The sequence below is a fragment of the Carica papaya genome, chromosome 4, assembly GCF_054855325.1.
Source record: "Carica papaya isolate Zhongbai chromosome 4, ASM5485532v1, whole genome shotgun sequence".
In the NCBI taxonomy this organism is placed as follows: Eukaryota; Viridiplantae; Streptophyta; class Magnoliopsida; order Brassicales; family Caricaceae; genus Carica; species Carica papaya.
This window is the reverse complement of record NC_142312.1, coordinates 28,721,562-28,743,199: the sequence shown is the minus strand read 5'-3', so window position 1 is coordinate 28,743,199 and position 21,638 is coordinate 28,721,562. Positions and strand designations below refer to the sequence as shown.

General features: G+C 37.5%; 2 protein-coding genes across 2 annotated transcripts; both read right to left on the bottom strand.

Moving 5' to 3' along the window:
• Positions 1-451: 451 nt before the first annotated feature.
• EMB2731 (ER membrane protein complex subunit 8/9 homolog) lies at positions 452-4,231 on the bottom strand. Its single transcript, XM_088218755.1, has 5 exons — positions 3,895-4,231; positions 3,642-3,788; positions 3,435-3,494; positions 895-1,061; positions 452-755 (listed from the first exon to the last, which is right to left on the bottom strand). The coding sequence occupies exons 1-5, from the start codon at positions 4,111-4,113 to the stop codon at positions 725-727; spliced, it is 624 nt and encodes a 207-aa protein (XP_088074881.1). The 5' UTR covers positions 4,114-4,231; the 3' UTR covers positions 452-724.
• A 2,660-nt stretch (positions 4,232-6,891) lies between these two features.
• Positions 6,892-9,696, bottom strand: LOC110820663 (RNA-binding (RRM/RBD/RNP motifs) family protein). Its single transcript, XM_022050219.2, has 6 exons — positions 9,480-9,696; positions 9,211-9,251; positions 8,806-8,969; positions 8,281-8,380; positions 8,011-8,180; positions 6,892-7,737 (listed from the first exon to the last, which is right to left on the bottom strand). Exons 1-6 carry the CDS (start codon positions 9,533-9,535, stop codon positions 7,225-7,227), a joined length of 1,044 nt encoding a protein of 347 aa, XP_021905911.1. The 5' UTR covers positions 9,536-9,696; the 3' UTR covers positions 6,892-7,224.
• Positions 9,697-21,638: the final 11,942 nt, after the last annotated feature.

Below are 21,638 nucleotides of genomic sequence, written 5' to 3'. Positions count from 1 at the left end.
GGGGAGAGAGCGCAAACTAAGCCAACGCGAGTTAGAGGGAGGATTGAGAGAGAAGTATTGGTTTTGGCGATGTGGGCATGAACTTGTTTGAGCTCAAATGGGGTGTTGAAGTTGTGGAGAAGATCAGGAATGGAGATATGGGAAGTGGGTGACTGTGACAGTGAGTGGGGGAAGTGGGAGGTAGAAGAAAGCATTTGTCAAAAGTTTGGCTTTTTACAATCCGACAGTTCTTTTGTGGCTTTAAAAACCCGCCCTTCATACTTTTATACAGGAAACTATAGATGCATTGTGATGGATAAATTATTTTTTCCACAATATTATTAATTTATTTACAATAATTGAGATTTTTTCTCACTCAATTCAGAGATTCAGAACTACTTTTCAGTATAAGTTCTTATGGAAGCAATGAAGAATTAGAGATATCAAGAAAGGAGAATATTAGAACAGGAAGTATCAAAACCAAATGGCTTTTCACGACTTCAAGAACAATACACATTAACTAAAGTGTTCTGCAGATAAAAAACACTTGAGTTTAAAGATGAAATACATATATAGTTTAAATATATTACTACAAAAATTTCATAACCAAAGAAGAGAAGCCCTCTGTTTGTCCTTTCTTGCCATTCTCCTGGAAATAAGTAACATTTTGGAAGAAGAATATCAGCCACCTGCACTGATAAACAGATGCAGAAGTGCTGTGACAGCCATCCCTGGTCAATCCTTCTTAATTGAAGAGTCCCGGGTTCAGCCAGTCCCTGAAATTACATAACATTTATTCAGTTACTTAATGTATTTCCATACCCATAAAAATTACTGCTTCTGCATCTCCGAGTATTTCTGCAAGCATGGTTTTGGGTCCAGGAGAAGAAGATGCTGTTGATGTACGATACTTACTTGGTAACGTCGTCAAGGTGATCATCGAAATCTACTAAATTCTGCCACTTCTCAGTTGAAATATAATCCAACAAAACAACACTAGCTGATGGCTCCTTGATCGTTAATTGGCTGCCTCCACCAGGTCCAACTAGTCGCCAGTTCTTGGAAGCATCCCTAGTGTAAAGCTAATCCACGAAAAGACATGACATGGCATAATGCAAGAAAAATTGTCAGAAAGCTGATATGCATTTGACAGCCAACTCGCAACTGGCTTCAAGATAACAAGACCATCCATCTTATATTAGCCATTTAAAAAAAATAAAAATAAAAAGGGAAACAGCTACAATGAAAAAGGGGATGTGGCATCGAAAATTTACTTCCAAAAGTACTTAAACCTAATCAAGTTTGAAATTAGAAGTCTGTGTAGCTACTGAAGGTGATGTTTCCCCAACTCCCAGGGTACACGAATCTAATATGGTACAGAAAACAATGATATACTAGGAACAGCTTTGATCAACAATGGTAAAGCAATTGCCGATAAGAAAGATTGTTGCATAAACTTATGCAACATTAGTTTCCTTATTGTTGCCCACCAGACGGAGAGGTCTGCTGTTGTGCCTCATGCCAGGACCAGGAAGGGTAAAAGCAGCAGCCAGAGGTCACAATGCAGATGCTTGGTTTTATTAGTTTACTGCTAATAACTGAAGATTCTCTATTTGCTATTCTACCGGTTATCCCGATGAGTTTGTTAGTTATCAGTTACATTGCAGCATAGTCAGCATTTCTTTAAGCATGAATAGTGATATTAGTTACACAGTGAGGAATGTATGGGCAATCAAGAATATTTTAATGCAATTATTGAAAGAATAGTCTATCGACTACCTTAATTTCTCTCTCAATTCTCTCTTCTTCTTCTTCTTCTTCTTCTTTTCTTCCATTCTGGACTCTATCTATCCTCGCATTTGCCTCTCACCTCTTCTCACTTAATGTCCAAGGTCCCTAACAACTCGTTACAGACCCATCCGATTCAGAAGAAAATCTTGCTTCCATGGTTGTGATGACTAAAAAGCAAATGGAAGCGTCCATTAATGATCATCAACAGATACAGCAGCTTGAAGGTTCTACAGAAGGCATGGACCAATTATGTAAAGAGTTTATGACAGAAATATAAGAAGTCATGAGCACTACAATGACCAAGCTGCGGACTGAATTTAACGAATAGCATCAGTCCAGTATCATACAGCGTTCCAAAGCTCTGGCGGAGAGATAGCAGAGCATAATGTGGCCATGGGCCAATGCTGAATGTAATTTCTTCACCTATTGTTATTCCTTCCTGAAAGGGCATATTGCCTGCACCTAGATCCAGAGATAAGGAGGAGGTAGTAACACTCCGGGTCAGGAAGGAATCTCATGGGTGCTAATGCCCCTAATACTAAAATATGCCCCTTTGGTGGAGGATGGGTGCGTCAGTCGAAAATATTTCCCAGTGTATTCCACTCATAATGATTAAACGGTGGAGTTAACAACACTGTTCTAAGAAGATAAGGCCAATACTTGATTTCAAGGGTTGCAAACCTAGAGGGAACTGATATCATGGGAGCATCTTTTAGATGAATGTAGACAATTTGGTGATCCCTTGGTAATTTGAGATTTTTCTATCCCAAATCATCTTGGATAGGTTATGTCCTCAGTGATAAAATTTGAGATTTTAAATCTATCATGACCTAAATGAATCCCAACCTTTTCATACAATATTTCACCTTAACCTTCATAAGCGGCTTGAACCAAGTCTTTTGAATAAGTTGTCTTCCAAGAACAAGAAATTGAGATCATGCTGCAATGCTATATGCCACATCAGAAGTTTTCTGCTCAAACACCTAAACCAACAGCCAATCTTAACCCTACTACTACCAACAAACCCGCATATTCTTACCACAACTCCAAGTATAAACCATCCCACGACTACTAAAGCCGCATTGCCATTGAATTAAAACAAAAATTATGAAAACACCCAGCCTCAACCCATAAAACCTAAACATTCCTGAAATCATTGTTTCCATTGTGGGGACAGATACTTCCTAGAACTTGCAAAAATAACAATGATGATAATGGAGGAGGTACAAGAGGAAGGGAGATGGTTGACGGCAAGGAGGAGGAATTAGTGGATGAAGATGTAAGGACTATATCCTTACATGTAAATCACCAATTTACATTTTTTCATATAATTCCAGAAAAGGAAAGTAGGAACCAGAGGTATGATCTCAGGGTTGAACACGATTGAGTTAACTTAAAAAGTTTTAACTTACAGGTATTGAGTCCATAATCATATCCCTACAGACCAACCATCTACTCGACTTAGTCCCATAACCTAATGCAAACTACAAAACAAATTTCAGCATAAATTTGGGGAATTACTCGTGATTTACATATACCTTTATAGCAGCTTTCAACAGATGGAATTGTACTAAGAAGTTTATTAATTCAAGATTGAAACAAAAGATTACTTAACTTCTCAGCAATTAACAGAAAAATGTAAAAAAACTTCAATAAATACCAACCTGCATTACGGGGCTCCGGTCTTTCCCCTTGGGTAAAGCTTCAAGCTTTTTATGATCTAACTACACATGGAAGAAGGAAGTTTGCTTAGGTTTTTCTTTAATACAGTAAAAACAAGCAAAGATGGCATAAAATACAATATATATACACACATATATATCATCAAACAGAACCTGGAACCTGAAATAAACAAGTAATACAATACAAACCAAGAGAATGGGAGCTTGGGGGAAGTAGCGATAAATATGATCGCCGATATTCTTCGCCACGTTGCCGAGTTCAACATCATCAAATCTCTCATTAGCATGAAAGTAACCCACAATCCCTAGACCCTGAGAAGCATAATGCTCCTCCACCTAATCGAATCAAGCAACCGAACACCATAAAAACATTGAATTAACATATGTAAATGCACATATACAGTGAGAGAGAGAGAGAGAGAGAGAGAGAGAGAGACTGGACCATGATGAGAGAGATCTCGAGAGGAGGGAGGAGAGCGAGGTTGGAGTGGAAGAGAGGGACAGAATCGACGATCTCGAGGACGGCGTCGTTTTGAGGGTTGAGACGGCCGAGAAGGACGCCATTAACGGCCTTGGTCTTATGATTGAGTGCGTGGAGGACTAGTTTTATATAAGCGTTTTGGGAAATCTCATATCTTATATCGCCGTTTCCTGCACCCATGATTGGAGTTCGTGCGAGTTGACTCACTGAGTTGGTTTTCCAGGTTAACCAGACCAGTCAGTAGAGCGGAGAAGAAAGAGAGAGGGCGATAAATCTGAGGTTGCTTTTGTTCTCTCTGCGGATCGTTTATAGAGAACTAGTTTGCCAGTTTGGTTCGTTGCCGTGTTACGGTTGACCGACGAAACGTCGTAGTTTTGAACTCTATTATTTTTCTTTCATCTTTTATGCTGTTTTTTTTTATTTTTTTTTTTCTCAATCAATTTTAAGATACTTAAAAAAATCATAAATATTATTTATTTTCCTTTTAAGTTGGAATAATATTAATTAAATTTACTGAAAAAAACAAATAATAGAGTAATGATTATCTAAATTAAGACTTACATAATAATGGTAATTAAAATACAAAATGTCAATTTCCAAACTAATTTTAGCAATTAGGGATGATCATGGGAGGACATGTTGCCTCTATTAATAAAAATATAATTTTATATTTATTAATATTTAAAGTAAATAAAAAAAATTTATTTAATTTTTTAAAATAAAAATAAATAAATATATTAAAAATAAATATCAAATGAATGTCACTCGTGTATAAAAAATTTACAGATTAGTAAGAATATCTACAATAGAAGTAAAATCAACAATACTATTAAAGTTATACCTAATAACAATAAACCCAAAAAGATTCAACCATTTATTATTGATAGCGAAAAAATTTGATTTCTTATGCTCGAAAGCTCTGATATTCCTTTCTTTTCAAATAATTCAAAAGATAATTAAAATAATAATTTTATGATTAACTTTTCAAACAACAAATTCATTATTAACAGAACCGATAATAACTTAAAATAAATTCATTATGTTTAAAACTAGTGACTAGAGAAATTGAGAAAAGGGGCAACGAAAGAGCAAGTGTGAGCATGTTTCCACTTCAATTATTAATTATACATGTATATAATGAGATGAGGTAAAACTGAATTAGAATGAACAAATTATTAAATCTAGACTCTTTGTACACCCATTTTGAATTTATAAATTCTTATCTACACCTTCTTGTAATTTGTAAATGATATATTTTTATGTACCCTATCCAAATTGAGTTTAGGAGAAATTAATAGGTCGTTTATCATCTCTATTAGAACTTTTACTTATAATAAAAAAGGTAAGAAATTGCAAATTTTGAAAAATAATAAAAATAATTTGTATGACAAAGGAGCATAATTTACTTTTTAATATTAGTAATTTACACTTTTATAATTTATATAATAGAAGGCAAATAGTAATTTATGCTTCTTTTATTAGTTACGATAAGTAAAATAAAGAGATAAAGAACAAGAAAAATATAATTGCTTGGCTTGAGTAGGCCGAATTTGACGGCATAATTACCGTCTACGAACATAATTGCAAATGTATGAAATAGAGAATCTTAATTTAGTGACAATAGTTCGTAGTTGTGGAGAGCAAAGTTATTAGTCTAAAAAACCTATTAACACTTGGAGTGAAGTTTCATTATCAAATGTAAGTTGTCAATTGAACCATTGGACTCATTGGGTAGAAATAATGATTCTTCCTTTTCTTGGAAATGAAGTCGAATTCACAAAACATACCAATGTCTTCGCACTAAGTCGAATTCACAAAACACACCAATGTCTTCGCACGCTCGAAACCTTCCAATTTAAATCATTTTGCATTACATTTCCTCTCCTACAGTCAAATTTGTGATCACTATCCTTGCTCAATTAATAGTTCTGTTTCGATGAGTTTATAATTAAAGTTCAATCATCGCTAAAATTACTTCTCCATGATGAAACACAGAAACTCCTACAAAGAATTGGAACCCAAATTAGCTCAACCACAAGCTCAAGAACAGGCCAATAGTACTTGAAAAGCTGAAGGGTTAACCTCACTCTACTTGAATTTTTTGAAAATCCATTATAACATTATAATCTTCAAAAATTTCCAAAATAAATTTTTCTCACATACGAATATTAAAAAAATTAAATTATAATTCAAGGGTCGAAAGTGAAGCAACGATTCCACACAACACCTAGACTTTTTCTTCCTTTCATTCCAACCAAATATCATGTTATTTGAGTTAACCATGCTGAAAATTTTGACAGTACAAACGACTTAAGAACACAAGGAGAAACTCCACAGCGCCCGAAAACGACATTCTTGTTTAACCTTTATTATTATTAGTAAAATTTACAACACAGATGACTACAAAAAGAACCAACCATTTGAAAGGGCCCAATTGCTCCCAAATGCTTCATGCAAACTTCTGTCACAGCAGAAGCCATCCAACAGAAAAAACACATAAAACAATATGCCCTGAAGAATGGTTGACAATAAGATCCAATCACCACTGACATAATGTTACAGTTTGAGGAACAAGTACAACCACGACTCTTCTGCTTAATCAGGTATTCAAAGGCCAAGAGTAAGCTTATCGGGGTGGTTAGAGGGCAATACCGCTCTAAGCTAACCCCTAGCACAACACTTCAAAACTATTTGATAATCAAACCTTAGAAAAGCAAACTTATGATCTATCCCTATGCAAATGGGATGTAAGTGTTTTGCCAAGGTGAAAAAATTCTTACCAAAACTAGGATAAGCATCCAAGCTTTCCCTCCACAAACTAGATTACTTCCTACTTCTAATTTTTAAATCTAAAGTATTTGCCTATGTAACAAGCACTCATAAAGTAACACTAAATCATAAATCATTTGCCTCTACATCAAACTAAACCAATAGACCCACATGCCGAAAATGTACATATGACAAACTAAATATAAATTAAAAGCATTAAAATGTCTATCTAGATCAAACTAGAGAAGATAGCAACAAACTTCAGCCAAGGTACTATAGTCTACATAACAAGCTAAATTGAAAAACAAACTAGGAGATAGCCAATCACTAATTTGAAGAATTCTAGTGTCCACCAAATACAATATAACAGCCCTTCCAATCTTGAAAAGCTTCCCCACGTGCTAATAATAGAAGACTTCTAGTTCTCGTGAGGAAGTGCCTAACGGTGCATGATACAATCTAGAGGAACCTGTCTGGAACTTCTATGGAAATGTTATGGAACTGCATCAAAATGCTTCCACACTATCTTGCATATGGATGATACCGACTATTGCCACTATAGCCCCTTCCATACAGCCCACCTGCTCCGCCATAACTAGCACCTGGACCAGAATCATAACCACCACCATAGCCTGAACTTCCATAACCTCCATAACCTTCCCCTCCTCGACCATATCCACCTAAGCCACTGCCACCATAACCCCCACCAAACCCACTGCTATATGGTCCAAATCGACCGGAATAACCAATAGAAGATTCACCTCGGTAGCTTCCTAGGCTACTGCCTCCAAATCCCCCATAACCACTACTGAATTCGCTTCCACCACTGCCATACCCATAACCACTGCCAAGCCTATTGCCAAGACCTCCTGGTGTCCTATAAGGCCCTGGACCAAACCCTCCATCAAAGCCCCCATAGGGTCCGCCAAATCCACCATAGCCATCATTGTAAGAACGAGCCCTAGAGTTGCTACCATATGCAGAAGCAGGTGGTGGGTTGGAGGATTTCTTTGGTTCGGCTTTCTTGATCTCCACCTACAACAAAGCAACTTAGTTAACCTAGGTTATGCTCCATGAAAACTATAATGATAGTCCTCTCCTGAGAAGCTCTACCTGTAACAGCCTCCACCTAATATTAGATACAAAAGGCACTAAAGAAGTTCATCTGATTAGTAAGCAACTATATGGGCAGTCAATTACATGCATACTACTAAACTTAAAGAAATGCAATATCCCATCTTCAAACCCAAACATAAATCTAAATCTGTTGGCACTATTACTTCTTGGACGCCATTTTAATAAGCTCACCTGGGTACCCGACATATCAATCATATTTCCCTTTGATAACATTTCATCCACAACTTCTTCACTGTCAAAAATTATAAAACCAAAACCTCGCGAACGGTTTGTTTCATGGTCACGTATTATCTGGTGTTCCACAACTTCCCCATATTTGGAGAAGAAATTCCTGAATTCCTCTGAACAATAGGAAACATAAATTAATAAGAATATATTCTGAACTATTTACAGGAGTTAATGTTCTCTTGAAAAAAGGCATAGTATTGTTTAACAACAGACCTTCAGTAACTGATGAAGGTATACCGCCAACAAATATCTTCTTCGTCTTGAAATCCTTGGACTGACTAGCACCTTTTGGAATAGTTCTTTTAATCTCAACCTGCTCCAAGATTCCAGGTTCCAGTGATACATAATAGTTAAGTATAAAAAAACAAAAATATTTAATCAAATTCATAGATCAGAACCAATCTCTTATGAAAAAAAAAGATCAAAACCATCAAGTATAAAACAAAACAACTGCATGTCTAACAATAATGCTTCCTATCCCTAATGAATAAACTTATAAGCTCTCTCAACTTCTAAGTACATGACAAGGCATGTGCGGAGACCAAGATAGAGGAACAAGCTAAGTTCCTGAAAAGTTCCAATTTGATCTACCATCTCAATTATGCTGAAAAAGTTTAGGCTCTTTACAATTAGCAACAAATACATGATGTCACAGTTTAACACATTCCTGTTCCCAGCGTTGACAGATTATTCGTTAAATATGTAGATAGTCAAACTCAAGATCGCAGAAATAATTACCTCTTTCCCATTGATGACATGGGTATCCTCTAAAACCTTATCTACGACGGATGGATCTGCGTATGTAATAAATCCAAAACCTCTGGGCTGTCCAGTGTATCGATCTTTCATAATCACGGAATCCGTTATCTCCCCATACTTACCGAAGTGCTTATTAAATGTAACTGCACACAATAAATTTAAATAAACAAAAAGCTCAAGTTAACATTAACATGTATATTAGCTACCAGCATAAGCCATAGAATGTAAGTACTCTCAATCGATCCTCCGCGGAAATGTACAGACTAAAAATCTGTTCATAACTGAACTTTGATATTCCTATGACAATCCTTCAACGTATAAGACGAAAAGTACATAAAAAGGTACCACAAAATTGGATTAAAAAAAAAGTAAATAAGAACTTACCATATGAGGTATCCTTTGCCAACCCTCCAATAAAAATCTTACTGCAAAAAAAATAAACAGAAGATAGCAAAACCATTTTAGCAAAACATATTAGAACACACAAACATACACCTTGCCAAACGAGGGGAGGGAGGGAGGGAGGGAGGGAGGAAGATGTAACAACAAAAACGACAAACAACACGAGTTGAGCTATAAAACCTAAAGATCCAACTTTTCCCGCCCCCTTAAATTTCCATCAAAAGTCAAACGAGATATACAAAGAAACGAACCCGGGGCTAGCGCCATCTCCAGAATGAGGGTTTTCATTCTTCGATTTGGAGCCCATACCGCCTGTTCGCTTCTTTTACTGGAGCTTCTGCTTCGCTCGAGATTTTCCTGAGAAAGCTAATGAAAGTATAGAGGAACAGAAACTATGGTTTGAGAGGAATTTGAGAGAATACGAGAGAGGAAGGGTGAAAGGAAGAGCTAGGGTTTCGAAAGGAAGGCGACTGGCGAATATAATGGATGAGGTTGTTTAGGAAATTACCAGTTTGCCACCAATTAGGAAATAAATGGATATCCGTGACCAGCCGACTTTATGTCGGGCTTTGGGCTTGGGCCATCACGTCTCGGCCCATAAACTAAATATATTTTTTTATATTATGTTGTATTAAATATTTTTATTTTTTATTTCCATTAATTTGATTAATTTTATTATTATTTATATTAAATTTTTATTTTTCTTTTCTAACCAAACCATAAATTAATTGGACTTTCAAGATAGCAAATATGGACATGCCAAATTGTACAAAACAATGTTGATTTTAATTTTATATTATATTTTAACTTAGATAAATTGACTGTGTCAATATTTATGGTTATTTTTATTATTTAGATATAAATATTAAGTCTTTAATTTTTTTTAACTTTTTAATCTATGAATTTGATTATTACTGATAATTTTCTTACTATAATTATTTATTTTTTTATTACTAAATTTCATAATTATGAATTATATAGATAAATAAAATGTATTTTTATTTTAATTTTTTAAAAGAAATATATTTCTTTGATATATTATTCACTAGATTTCATATTAAATATTATGTTATTGGTAACACAATATCAAATAGTTCATGAACTTCAAAAACAATAAGATAAGTTACATGAGACTGGTTTTTTATTACTATAACCAAATACAAATATAAAAATATATATATTACATTTTCAATTAACCACATTTTCAGTATATTGATAAAGTTAAAAATAAATTTTTAAATTAATCTCTAAAAAATTGATATTTTAAAGTTTATCTAAATAAATAATTACTACTAATAATATGTATAGCATAATTAAAATAATTTTCTCATAACATATGATATATTTACATGACTTTTTTACACATTTTCTCTTTTTTTTTGTCTTTTTTGCATCCATATTCTTCATTACATATTACAGTAATTAAAAAAAATGTTATATACGTTATAAACTATTTGAATATTTAACATAAATATATGTTATATATTGATACCTTACACGTAAAGAGAGCAATATTATAAATCATTTAATTTGTTACATCACTCATTAAGTGTGTGTGTGTGTGTATAGAGTGAAAGTTTCATTCATCTAAGTTATTCGTACTTTGTTTTCTTAAACGAGTTTTTAGTTTTACTTTACCACATTTTTTAACAAGAAGTCAATTATAGGAGGTGACATCTTTGATGATATCGACTCTGTGTAAAAAATTATTGTTATCGAACTTTCAAAATCATACTTTATCATTCTTTTTTATTTTTTTTTTATCAATGAATCGATTAAACTAATACTATTGGTAGAGATAACATCTGCGAATTGCCTCATTGAGCCACTAATTATAGCAAACGAGGTTGCATGAATCTAATTGTTAGGTTCAGCTTGTTGGACCTATGAGCTATGTGGTCCTTGGATAGAGTATTTGATTCAATCATTGTGACCCTACCACTATTGCCACTTTGAAGCTTCTGTTATTGATTTCATGGTTAAAAAGTCTAAATTTTTTTATTTAAGGTTCAATAATATTAAATATTTTATTTAGATTTTTACTTTGCAGACTAGATAACAAGCTTAAATTTTGAAAAATAAAACTAAAAAAATAATACGTTTTATGAAAAGAAAGAGTAATTAAAATATTAGAACTTCAAATTGGATCAAAAAAGATGAAAAATTAAAACAAAAATGGGGACTAGAGTACTAAAATAAAAATTTTAGTTTAAGCTTGAAACATTATTTATAAGTTAATGATAAAAAAACTAAATTAGATGCAGACTTTAATATTATTATTAATATACGAACGGAAGAATAAAGGATTAGGATGCACGTCGGGGAGAAGAAAGAAATAAGAAAGTCACGTGTTTTGACATGTATATGGACACATTGTTTGCCATATGAACATATCTCTAGTGGTGCTACATACTTTGTTAATAGTAAGAGCATATACGATATAAATTTAAGAATATATGTTATATTTCAACGGAAAAATAGTATAATGATAAAATTGAACAATTTTAAATAGTACACATGTTTTTGAATTTTGTCTTTATTTTAATTAGTGAGAGAAAAATAACTTAGATTGTGCCTAATTATATTGAATAATTAAGGTCCAAAAAAATAAATATTAATTAAATAGCAATAGTAAGAGCATATTCGACCTAAATTTAAGAATATATATTATATTTCAACGGAAAAATAGCATAATGATCGATTTGAATAATTTTAAATAGTACACTTATTTTTGAATTTTGTCTTTATTTTAATTGGTGAGAGAAAAATAATTTAGATTGTGCCTAATTATATTGAATAATTAAGGTCCAAAAAAATAAATATTAATTAAATAATTTTGCAATGTAACGGAACAACTATTTATGAGATTAATTCACTACACTTTGGCCTCCTTATATGGACAATTAATTAAAATTAAAATTAATATAAGACTACAAATATTAACTTTAATCTTAAATAGTTAGTTTTGAAGTGACAACTAAAATACTTTTTACTAGACTATTAAGTAATATTTTGATTTAATACAAATAATACTATTTAAAAATTTGATAATAATTAATTCAATATATATCGGATAATAATTAGACATGGAATAGAATAATTAATAGAAAAAAATAAAAAAAAAAATAAAATAAAATTTATGATGACGATAAGTAAGAAAACCTATAAAGCCAAATCAATAATAAAAAAATCATGAAATTTTATTTAGATTATTAGTAATTTACTTTTGAGTTCATAATTCTCTAAAATTATTCATATTCTTCACTAAGTGTCTATAAATATAAAAATTCTAATTTACTGGTACATTTAGTTATTATAAAATATTTGTGTAAAGAATGAATGCGAAGAATGCAACTCTGATACCAACTGTAAATACCTAAAACCTTTAAAAAAATGAATGTATATTAAAATAACGGAAACAAATAATATTTGTGGTTTACCTTTATTACACATTAATTTGATATGCTCAATAGGGTTACGAAAATGTTAAGAAAAGAGTTAAAATATTATAAACATAAATAAGACTAAAATCATATGGAGTTAATCTCCGTTGACAACTCTAATGGGATCTGAGAGGTAACATTTATTTACAACCCTCATGTTGTTCAAGATCTAGATCATGATCTTCTTAATTTGAAATGGTTAAATAGGGGGATGAGCTAGATTAACTCAGTAAAAATATCACACTAATCACTAATGCGGAAAATTGAATGTTGGTAAAAATTATAAAACAACTAATAAAACCCTTAATTCCGATAAATTTATTTAATACAAAACCATTTATTCAACACTTACCGTTACGAATTTCTAAAATCGACCTATAAAGACAATAACTCAAATAATATTATAATTTTAAATACAAATAAATAAGAACGATAACTTTATTTTTTACCTGCTTACTGGTACTACTTGGGGTCCATATGGATGTTTCCATATGCGTGAACCTAATATCCAAATTTGTCAATTAACCGATTATCCCCACACTTTGTCCTATAATGAATGTCAAACACCATCGCATCGATACCCCGTCCAGTATGAGGGTGAACCATATCTCCAAAACTCTTTTCGGTATAGGACTTCACATTAGGGTTTTCTATGTACCCGGTCCGTCTACTATTTCCCAGGGTACCTAGTAAGTGTTTCATTCATAGATTCACACCATTAACTAATTACCAGCCACATACCAATATTTCATATTTACATATCAAATGTAAGTTATGCAAATAGGCGACACGTACATCAAGAAATGTGATTGAGACATTTATTGCAAAACACATTAATAAATTAGGGCTATGCAGTTAGGTAAATTAACTGAGAAAATAATTTAAACTAGTAATGTAATGCACACAATATAATAGTAAGCATTTTAAACAGTACAGGAAGTAAACAATAAACCAGGTAAAATATGCATTAACCGATTTTGGCTCTATTAATGACTTATAATTATTTTTAAGGTTTTTTAATTTTCACAAAACACAGTATTATTGATTATTAGGCTTAAATTTATCGTAATAGAAAAAATGGTGATGAATTCTTACCCTAGATCGGTATCCGAAATACCGTAATTTCTACCGCGTCGCTAGGTACCGAGTTTCCTGAATTTTCCTGTAGAAATTAAAACACCCGTCACATATCTTAAAAATACTCCAAAATGCCAAAATAGGCATTGAAACTTTTTCAGCCAATTTTAGGGTCCTAGCACGGCGCCACCGCCGTGCTTCGGTGTCGACTTCGTCCCCCACATTGATAGTTTGCCTCAGCCTGGTTTATTTTGGCTAATTTTACACACAAATTGCAAAAAAAATGAGTTATGAGGCATCGGTTGCCGGAAAAGGCAAAAAACTGAAACCTTACCGGCAGAAGGTCTCCAAGTACGGTGGCTCTGCCCGTCCTCTTTCACAGCTGAAATTCTCTTTCGGTTAACTTGCACCAGAAAAGAACAGTGAACACGATGGTTAAATAAAGGATGAACTACACTAACCCAATAAGGATATCACACTATATCACCGACACATAAGTAAAGGTTGGTATAAAATTAAAATAACTAATGGAGCACTAAATTTAATAAATTCGTTTATTAATCACAAAATCATTTACCGTTTACTTACCGTAGTGGAATTTATGAAAATAACCCATAGAGACAATAATACCATACAGATAACAACTTCATGAATACCCAGCAACATAGAACATATCATAAATTCATATCTATTAACAATAAACTAAATCATAACTGTTTATCATTTCACCACCATCTCCCAAAATATCTAGTAAGGCTGTTATTCTATCTGTTTGTTTGATCACACCCATCTTCTATTTTCCTTTAGTCACAATTACCAAATCAAACATAATCACACAAATAAATAAACATGCATCCGGTAATGCAATCATGTCTCAAATATCAAATTAAACAGTAGTCAGGTAAGGTAGTAATACATGCATTTAAACCATAAAATAAATAAATTAGATACTATCATACTTTTAGATTGTAAAATAAATCAACAGAGAACAATTTCTGTTTCGGGCTCCATGAGCAATCCGTAATTAGTTATGCACATCTATTTAATTTGTACAAAATACCGTATTATTATTTATTTAAACTTTAATTCTATGATAAGGAATATGGTGAGGAGTTCTTACTCGATTTGACACCGAAAAGCTAAACGCTTTACTGCGCCTACGAGTAGTCCCTGAGTTTCCTGAATTTTTCTCTAGGAACTGAAACGCGCTTATAGTACCTACAAATGTTCTAAATAAACTAAAAATCAGTCCTAGAGCCCACTCGGCCAATTTAAAAAATCTGGCATAGTGTGTAACAGCCCCGGAAATTCATAATGAAATGTATATTAAAAATATCAAATGCGGAAGCGAAGTCAAAATTTGAATAACATCCCTTACACTAAAACAAAAAACGTGCTCACAAAATATAAAAGATCAAACTACCTAAAGGAGAAACTTGAAAGTAAAAGCTACGAATGTGACTATGGAGTCTTTAGGCGTCCCCTTCGTCGTCCTCCTGCGGAAACGGCTCGGGAACGATGTCCTCTTGATCTGAAATGATTAAATAAGGAATGAGCTACACTAGCCCAGTAAAGACATCACGATATCTCACCGTCACGGAGGTAAAGGTGGGTAGAAAACACAAAAAGACCAATGGAACATAGTTTACAACAAATCCTTTTATCGATAATAAAACCTTTACCATTCACTTACCTCGGTGAAATTTATAAAACAATATACGAAAGCAATAACATTATCATCATCATGAAACCATATATATAAACTGTATAACATAATATTTATCAAACTTTTCGTAATTCAATCATTACACAACATATTTTCCTCATTTACCAGCCCACTAGTATCCATGGGGATCCATAGGGGTCCTGCTACCCGTTAACCCTTAACACCTGAAATCATATTCTAGGGCCGTCCCCATACCCCGTCCGGTATGGGCGCCAAAACATAGACCTCATTACCCCGTCCGGTATGATGGTGAAACGGGTCGTCCCCATACCCCGTCCGGTATGGGCGCCAAAACACATAAGATCTCCATACCCCGTCCGATATGGGAGACCACAATCCCGGTAGGGTTCCCTACGGACCCGGTCCGTCCACCATCTCCCAGGATATCTAGTCAGGCTGACCACATTATACCATTACCCATTTACATAATTTTTCATTCTCTTTTTCCTCAGTCAGCATCATTAATCCACATACAAACAAGCAAAACAGTAATTTATGCCAAACAGACAACATACAGTATCAATATCCCAGTCATTCAACCCATAATCAATAAAACAGTACAATATGCACACGAAACTATAAAATGAAAACATCAAACCTCATACTGCATTTAAAACTGTAAAACAGGCCAAATAACAATTAACCGACAAACACACTAGACTCGGGCTCCATTAGCGACCTTAAGCAATTTCACACATTCGTTGATTCATGAAATACCGTTTTATCATTTATTGAACTTTAAAATCGTGATAGGAAATAGGGTGAGGGGTCCTTACTCGTTTCGGGGTCCGAACACGGGTTCACAGTGCGCTTGCAGGCTGTCCCTAATTTTCCTTGAATTTTTCCCGGGGAACTGAAACGCACTACTGGTACCTGCACATGTTCCAAAAAATCCCAAATTAGGCCCAGGGCCCCTTTCGGCCAATATCGCAACTTCGTCATGGCGGCTCCGCCGTGCTCCGGGGACGGCGCCGCCGCAAGCGGCGGCGGTTCACCTCGGGTTGGCCGTTTTCGGCCGTTTCTAGCCGAATTCGGCCACACTCGCATTGGTTCCTGCGATAAAACAACACTACGGCCCTCGGGGGGCCGAAAATTTACGGAAAACCGAAGCTTACCGGCAGCGGTGCTCTCGGGTGCAGCGACTCTCCGGTGAAGTTCGTGTTTTGATGATTCGGTTTCGATCAACCTGTAGAGAAAAGAATGATGATCACTGTGATATAAAAATTGCATTAAATGGAGGCCGGGAAGGGCCTCATCGGAGGTAAAAACCGAGAAGGGACGCGGCGGCACCGCTGGCTTTCGGCCGTATTTTTCGGCCGTTTGGCCGGGATTTTGGCTCCGATTTGGCCACTGGGGAAATCAGCGTGGAAAAACGAGTCGGGGGTATGAAATTTACCTCGATCGGCGGTCGGAAATCCCTCCGGTGCGGCGGCGGGCGGCGGCGGCCGGCTTCTGGTTCGTCTTCTCCGGCGAGGGCAAGCGGCTATGGTTTGGGGTCTGGTGTGGGGGTCTTATTTATACCCTTTTGCCTTTTGATCTCAGGCGTCCATTTTGTTTTAATCTGGGCTGTCCGATCGCGCGCACGCGGATCGCCAATGTGGCCCGTCCCCAGTCGACGTGGTTTTGCCACGTGGCAGGTCCTAGTTGGTCAGGCCTGCTGACTGGGCCTGCTGACGTGGCACGCACCTTTTTTTTTCCTTCTTCAATTTCCCCGGGCGCTACATGGTGGCTCCGCCGTGCTCCAACGACGGTGCTGCCGTCCGTGGCGACGGTCTGCCTCGTGTTGACTGTTTTCGACCTTTTTAGCCGAATTCGACCGATTTTGCATCGATTCCTGCGAACACACATGCTAAAGGGCCTTGATAGGCCGAAAAAATAGGAAAAATAAAAACTCACTAGCGGGGAGCTCTTTAGTGCGGCGGCTCCTCTGACACACGTTGCGGTTGGTGTTTCCCTTCGGTCAACCTGTAGAGAAGAAAACGGTAGAAAAATTACAGAAATGGGAATTTGAAATGGTCTCATCGGAGGCAGTTTGTGAAATTTCCTGCGGCGGTGCTGCCAGACTTTATCGGTGTTTTTCGGTCAATTAGCTAGTTCTTTTACTCTGATTTAGCCATGGGTGAGCTTAAAATTGAATTTCGTGCAAAATAATTTTTTTTTTTACCTTTTTTGGCTGTCAGAAAGGGTTCCGGTGCGGCGGGGGGCGGCAGCAGTTGCCTCCCCGACGACTGGGTTGTCTTCTCCGGCGAGGGGTTCTGGCGGCTAGGGTTAGAGTTTGGGTGCGGATGAGGTTATTTATACCAATTCAATTTTTATCTGGGCTGTCTGTAGCAGCCCCGGAAATTTAAAATGGAAATTATATTATAATTATTAAATGCGGAAGCGAAGACAAAATTTCAGTTAACATCCCTTACACGAAAACCAAAAACGTACTTAAAGTATAAAAGATTAAACTAACTAAGAGAGAAACTCGAAAATAAAACTATGAGTATGACTACAGAGTCTCTAGGCATCCCCTTCGTCATCCTCCTGCGGAACGGGTTCGGGAAACCTGAATTCCTGATCTGAAATGGTTAAATAAAGAGTGAGCTACACTAGCCCAGTAAGAACATCACGATATCTCACCGTCACGGAGGTAAAGGTGGGTAGAAAAACACAAAAGACCAATGGAGCATGATTTATAACAAATCCTTTTTATTTATGATAAAACCTTTACCATCCACTTACCTCGGTGGAATTCATGAAACAATATAAGAAAACAATAACATTATCACAATCATAAAATAATATAAGCTGTAAAACATAGCACTTATCACGTATTTTGTAATTTAATCATTATACAACATATCCTTTTCTCATTTACCAGCCTACTAGTATCCATAGGGGTCCATAGGGGTCCCGCTACCCGTTAACCTTTAACATTCATAATTAGTTTCCAGGGCCGTCCCCATACCCCGTCCGGTATGGGCGCCAAAACCATAAACCTCAATACCCCATCCGGTATGAGGGTGAAACGGGCCGTCCCCATACCCCGTCCGGTATGGGCGCCAAAACCATAAAATCTCCATACCCCGTCCGGCATGTGAGACCACAATCTCGGTAGGGTTCCCTACGGACCCGGTCCGTCCACCATCTCCCAGGATATCTAGTCAGGCTAACCCCATCATACAATTATCAGTCTACACAATCTTTCATTTTCCTTTTTCCTCAATAAGCATCATCAATTCACATTTAAGAAAGCAAATCGTAATTCATGCCAAACAGACAACATACAGTATCAGTTCTTCAGTCTTTCAACCCATAAATAAATAATACAGTAATATATGCACTCGAAACTATAAAATGAACACATCAAACCTCATAATGCATCTAAAGCTGTAAAACAGGCCAAATAACAGTAAATCATAAATCACACTAGACTCGGGCTCCATTAGCAACCTTAAGCAATTTCACACATGCGTTAATTCAAGAAATACCGTTTTATCATTTTGAACTTTAATACCGTGATAGGAAATAGGGTGAGGAGTCATTACTTGTTTTCGGGATCCGAATACGATTCACAGTGCGCCTACAGGCCGTCCCTAATTTTCCCTGAATTTTTCCCGGGGAACTGAAACACACTAACGGTACCTGCACGTGTTCCAAAAAAAAAAACCCAAATTAGGCCCAGGGCCTCTTTCGGCCCAAATCGCAACTCCGGCACGGCGGCTCCGCCGTGCTCCGGCGACGGCGCCGCCGCTGGCGGCGGCGAGTCGCCTCGGTTTGGCTGTTTTCGGCCGTTTTCGGCCACACTCGCATCGGTCCCTGTGAGAAAAACAACCCTAAGGCCCTCGGGGGGCCAAAAAATCACGGAAAAACGGAGCTTACCGGCGACGGCGCTCTCGGGTGCAGCGGCTCTCCGGCGAGGTTCGTGTTTTGGTGATTCGGCTCCAGTCAACCTGTAGAGAAAAGAATGGTGATCACGGTGATATAAAAATTGCATCAAACGGAGGCCGGGAAGGGCCTCGTCGGAGGTAAAAACCGAGAGGGGGGCGCGGCGGCGCCGCTGGTCTTCGGTCGCGTATTCCGGCCGTTTGGCTAGGATTTTGGCTTCGATTTGGCCATAGGAGGAATCAGCATGGAAAAACGAGTCGGGGGTATGAAATTTACCTCGATCGGTGGTCGGAAATTTCCCCGGTGCGGCGGCGGGTGGCGGCGGTCGGCCTCTGGTTCGTCTTCTCCGGCGAGCGGCAGGCGGCTAGGGTTTGTGGTCTGGTGTGGGGGTTCTATTTATAACCCCTTGCCCTTTGATCTCAGCCGTCCATTTTGTTTTAATCTGGGCCATCCGTTTTTGATTAAATCTGGGGCGTCCGTGCGATTAAATCTGGGCCGTCCGATCGCGCGATTGATCTGGGCCGTCCGATCGCGCCCACGCGGATCGCCAACGTGGCCCGTTCAGGAGCGACGTGGTCTTGCCACGTGGCAGGCCCCGGTTGGCCTGGACTGCTGACCGGGCCTGCTGACGTGGCTGCCGACGTGGCTTTTTTTTTTTCTTCTCTCCTCGATCCGGGCGCTACAACTCTCCCCCCCATAAAGAAATTTGGTCCCCAAATTTGCCTCATTACTCTTGATCAAACAGATGGGGATATTGGGCCCTAAATTCTGATTCCAATTCCCAAGTCGCCTCCCTAGGCGTGTGGTTCTGCCACATGACTTTTACAAATGATATTTCCCGGTTGCGGAGTATTCTGCTTTCTCGGTCCGTGATACTGACCAGTATTTCTTCATAAGACAAGTCATCTCGGAGTGGAAGCGGTTCGTGAACCAATACATGAGAAGGGTCCGGATTGTACTTACGTAGCATAGATACATGAAACACATTATGAACCCGGGAGAGCTCAGGAGGCAGTGCAAGTCTGTAGGCAGTGGTATCAATCTTGTCTAAGATTTCAAAGGGTCCAATATATCTGGGGTTTAATTTTCCCCTCCTGCCGAACCTACTAATTCCCTTGAAGAGGGTGACTTTAAGGAACACCCGGTCGCCTTTCTCAAAGGCCAGGTCCCTTCTCCGGGTATCGGCATAACTCTTCTGCCTACTCTGAGCTGTCTGGATGTTCTTCTTGATCTTAACTATCTTGGACGTGGTTTCTTCTACCAAATCCGGGCCAAACAATCTTCTATCGCCCACTTCCTCCCAACAGATCGGCGACCTGCACGGACGCCCGTATAACGCCTCGTATGGGGCCATGCCGATGCTTGCTTGGTAGCTGTTGTTGTAAACAAACTCTATCAGGGGTAGGTGGTCGTCCCAATGGCCCCCGGAGTCAAGGACACAAGCTCGGAGCATATCCTCCAGAGTACGAATTGTCCTCTCTGATTGTCCATCGGTTTGGGGGTGGAAGGCAGTACTAAGAGACAGCTTTGTTCCCATAGCTTGCTGGAAACTATTCCAAAACCGAGAAGTGAATCTGGGATCCCTGTCGGATACCACTGTTACTGGAACTCCATGTAGTCTAACTACCTCCCGGATATACATCCTTGCCAACTTGTCCAAGAGATCAGTCATTTTGATGGCCAGGAAGTGGGAAGACTTAGTGAGTCGGTCAACAATTACCCATATAGCATCATGTCCCGATCGTGCCTTGGGTAGTCCCGATACGAAGTCCATGGTGATATGTTCCCACTTCCACTCCGGAATCGGTAAGGGCTGAAGTAACCCGCCCGGGCGTTGATGTTCTGCTTTGACCTGCTGACATACCAAACATTTAGATACAAAGTCGGCTATATCTCTCTTCATCCCATTTCACCAGAACCGAGGTCGCATAGTTTGGTACATTTTCGTACTTCCTGGATGCATGGCGAACCTTGAACTATGGGACTCTGTCATGATGTCTCTTCTTAACTCACTGTCGTCTGGGACACACACTCTGTCCCTGAAACGAATCAATCCGTCGGCAGAGATCTGAAATTCTGAGTTCACTCCCTGTTCTGCATCCTTCTTGCGGGTTACTAGGGCGGGGTCGATTGACTGGGCTTCCTTTATTCTTTGGATTAACTCGGGTTGGATTGCTAGATGGCTCAAACATGTGGCCCTCTTCAGATCTCGCAGTCGAACCTGCTGCGTGGCCCCAATGGACCTGCATTCTGAAACCATCAGATGGGCCAGGGTGCCTGCACTTTTCCTG

What these genes read in the sequence shown, in the direction of transcription:
- EMB2731 (XM_088218755.1), bottom strand. Translation starts at nt 4,113, where the DNA reads ATGGGTGCAGGAAACGGCGATATAAGATATGAGATTTCCCAAAACGCT. An exon ending in CCCAAGCTCCCATTCTCTTG is followed by an intron (nt 3,495 to 3,641) that starts GTTTGTATTGTA and finishes TTCCATGTGTAG; the next exon opens with TTAGATCATAAAAAGCTTGA. An exon ending in CACCTTGACGACGTTACCAA is followed by an intron (nt 756 to 894) that starts GTAAGTATCGTA and finishes ATGTAATTTCAG; the next exon opens with GGACTGGCTGAACCCGGGAC.
- LOC110820663 (XM_022050219.2), bottom strand. Translation starts at nt 9,535, where the DNA reads ATGGGCTCCAAATCGAAGAATGAAAACCCTCATTCTGGAGATGGCGCT. An exon ending in ATGTCATCAATGGGAAAGAG is followed by an intron (nt 8,381 to 8,805) that starts GTAATTATTTCT and finishes ATCTTGGAGCAG; the next exon opens with GTTGAGATTAAAAGAACTAT. An exon ending in TTGATATGTCGGGTACCCAG is followed by an intron (nt 7,738 to 8,010) that starts GTGAGCTTATTA and finishes GCTTTGTTGTAG; the next exon opens with GTGGAGATCAAGAAAGCCGA.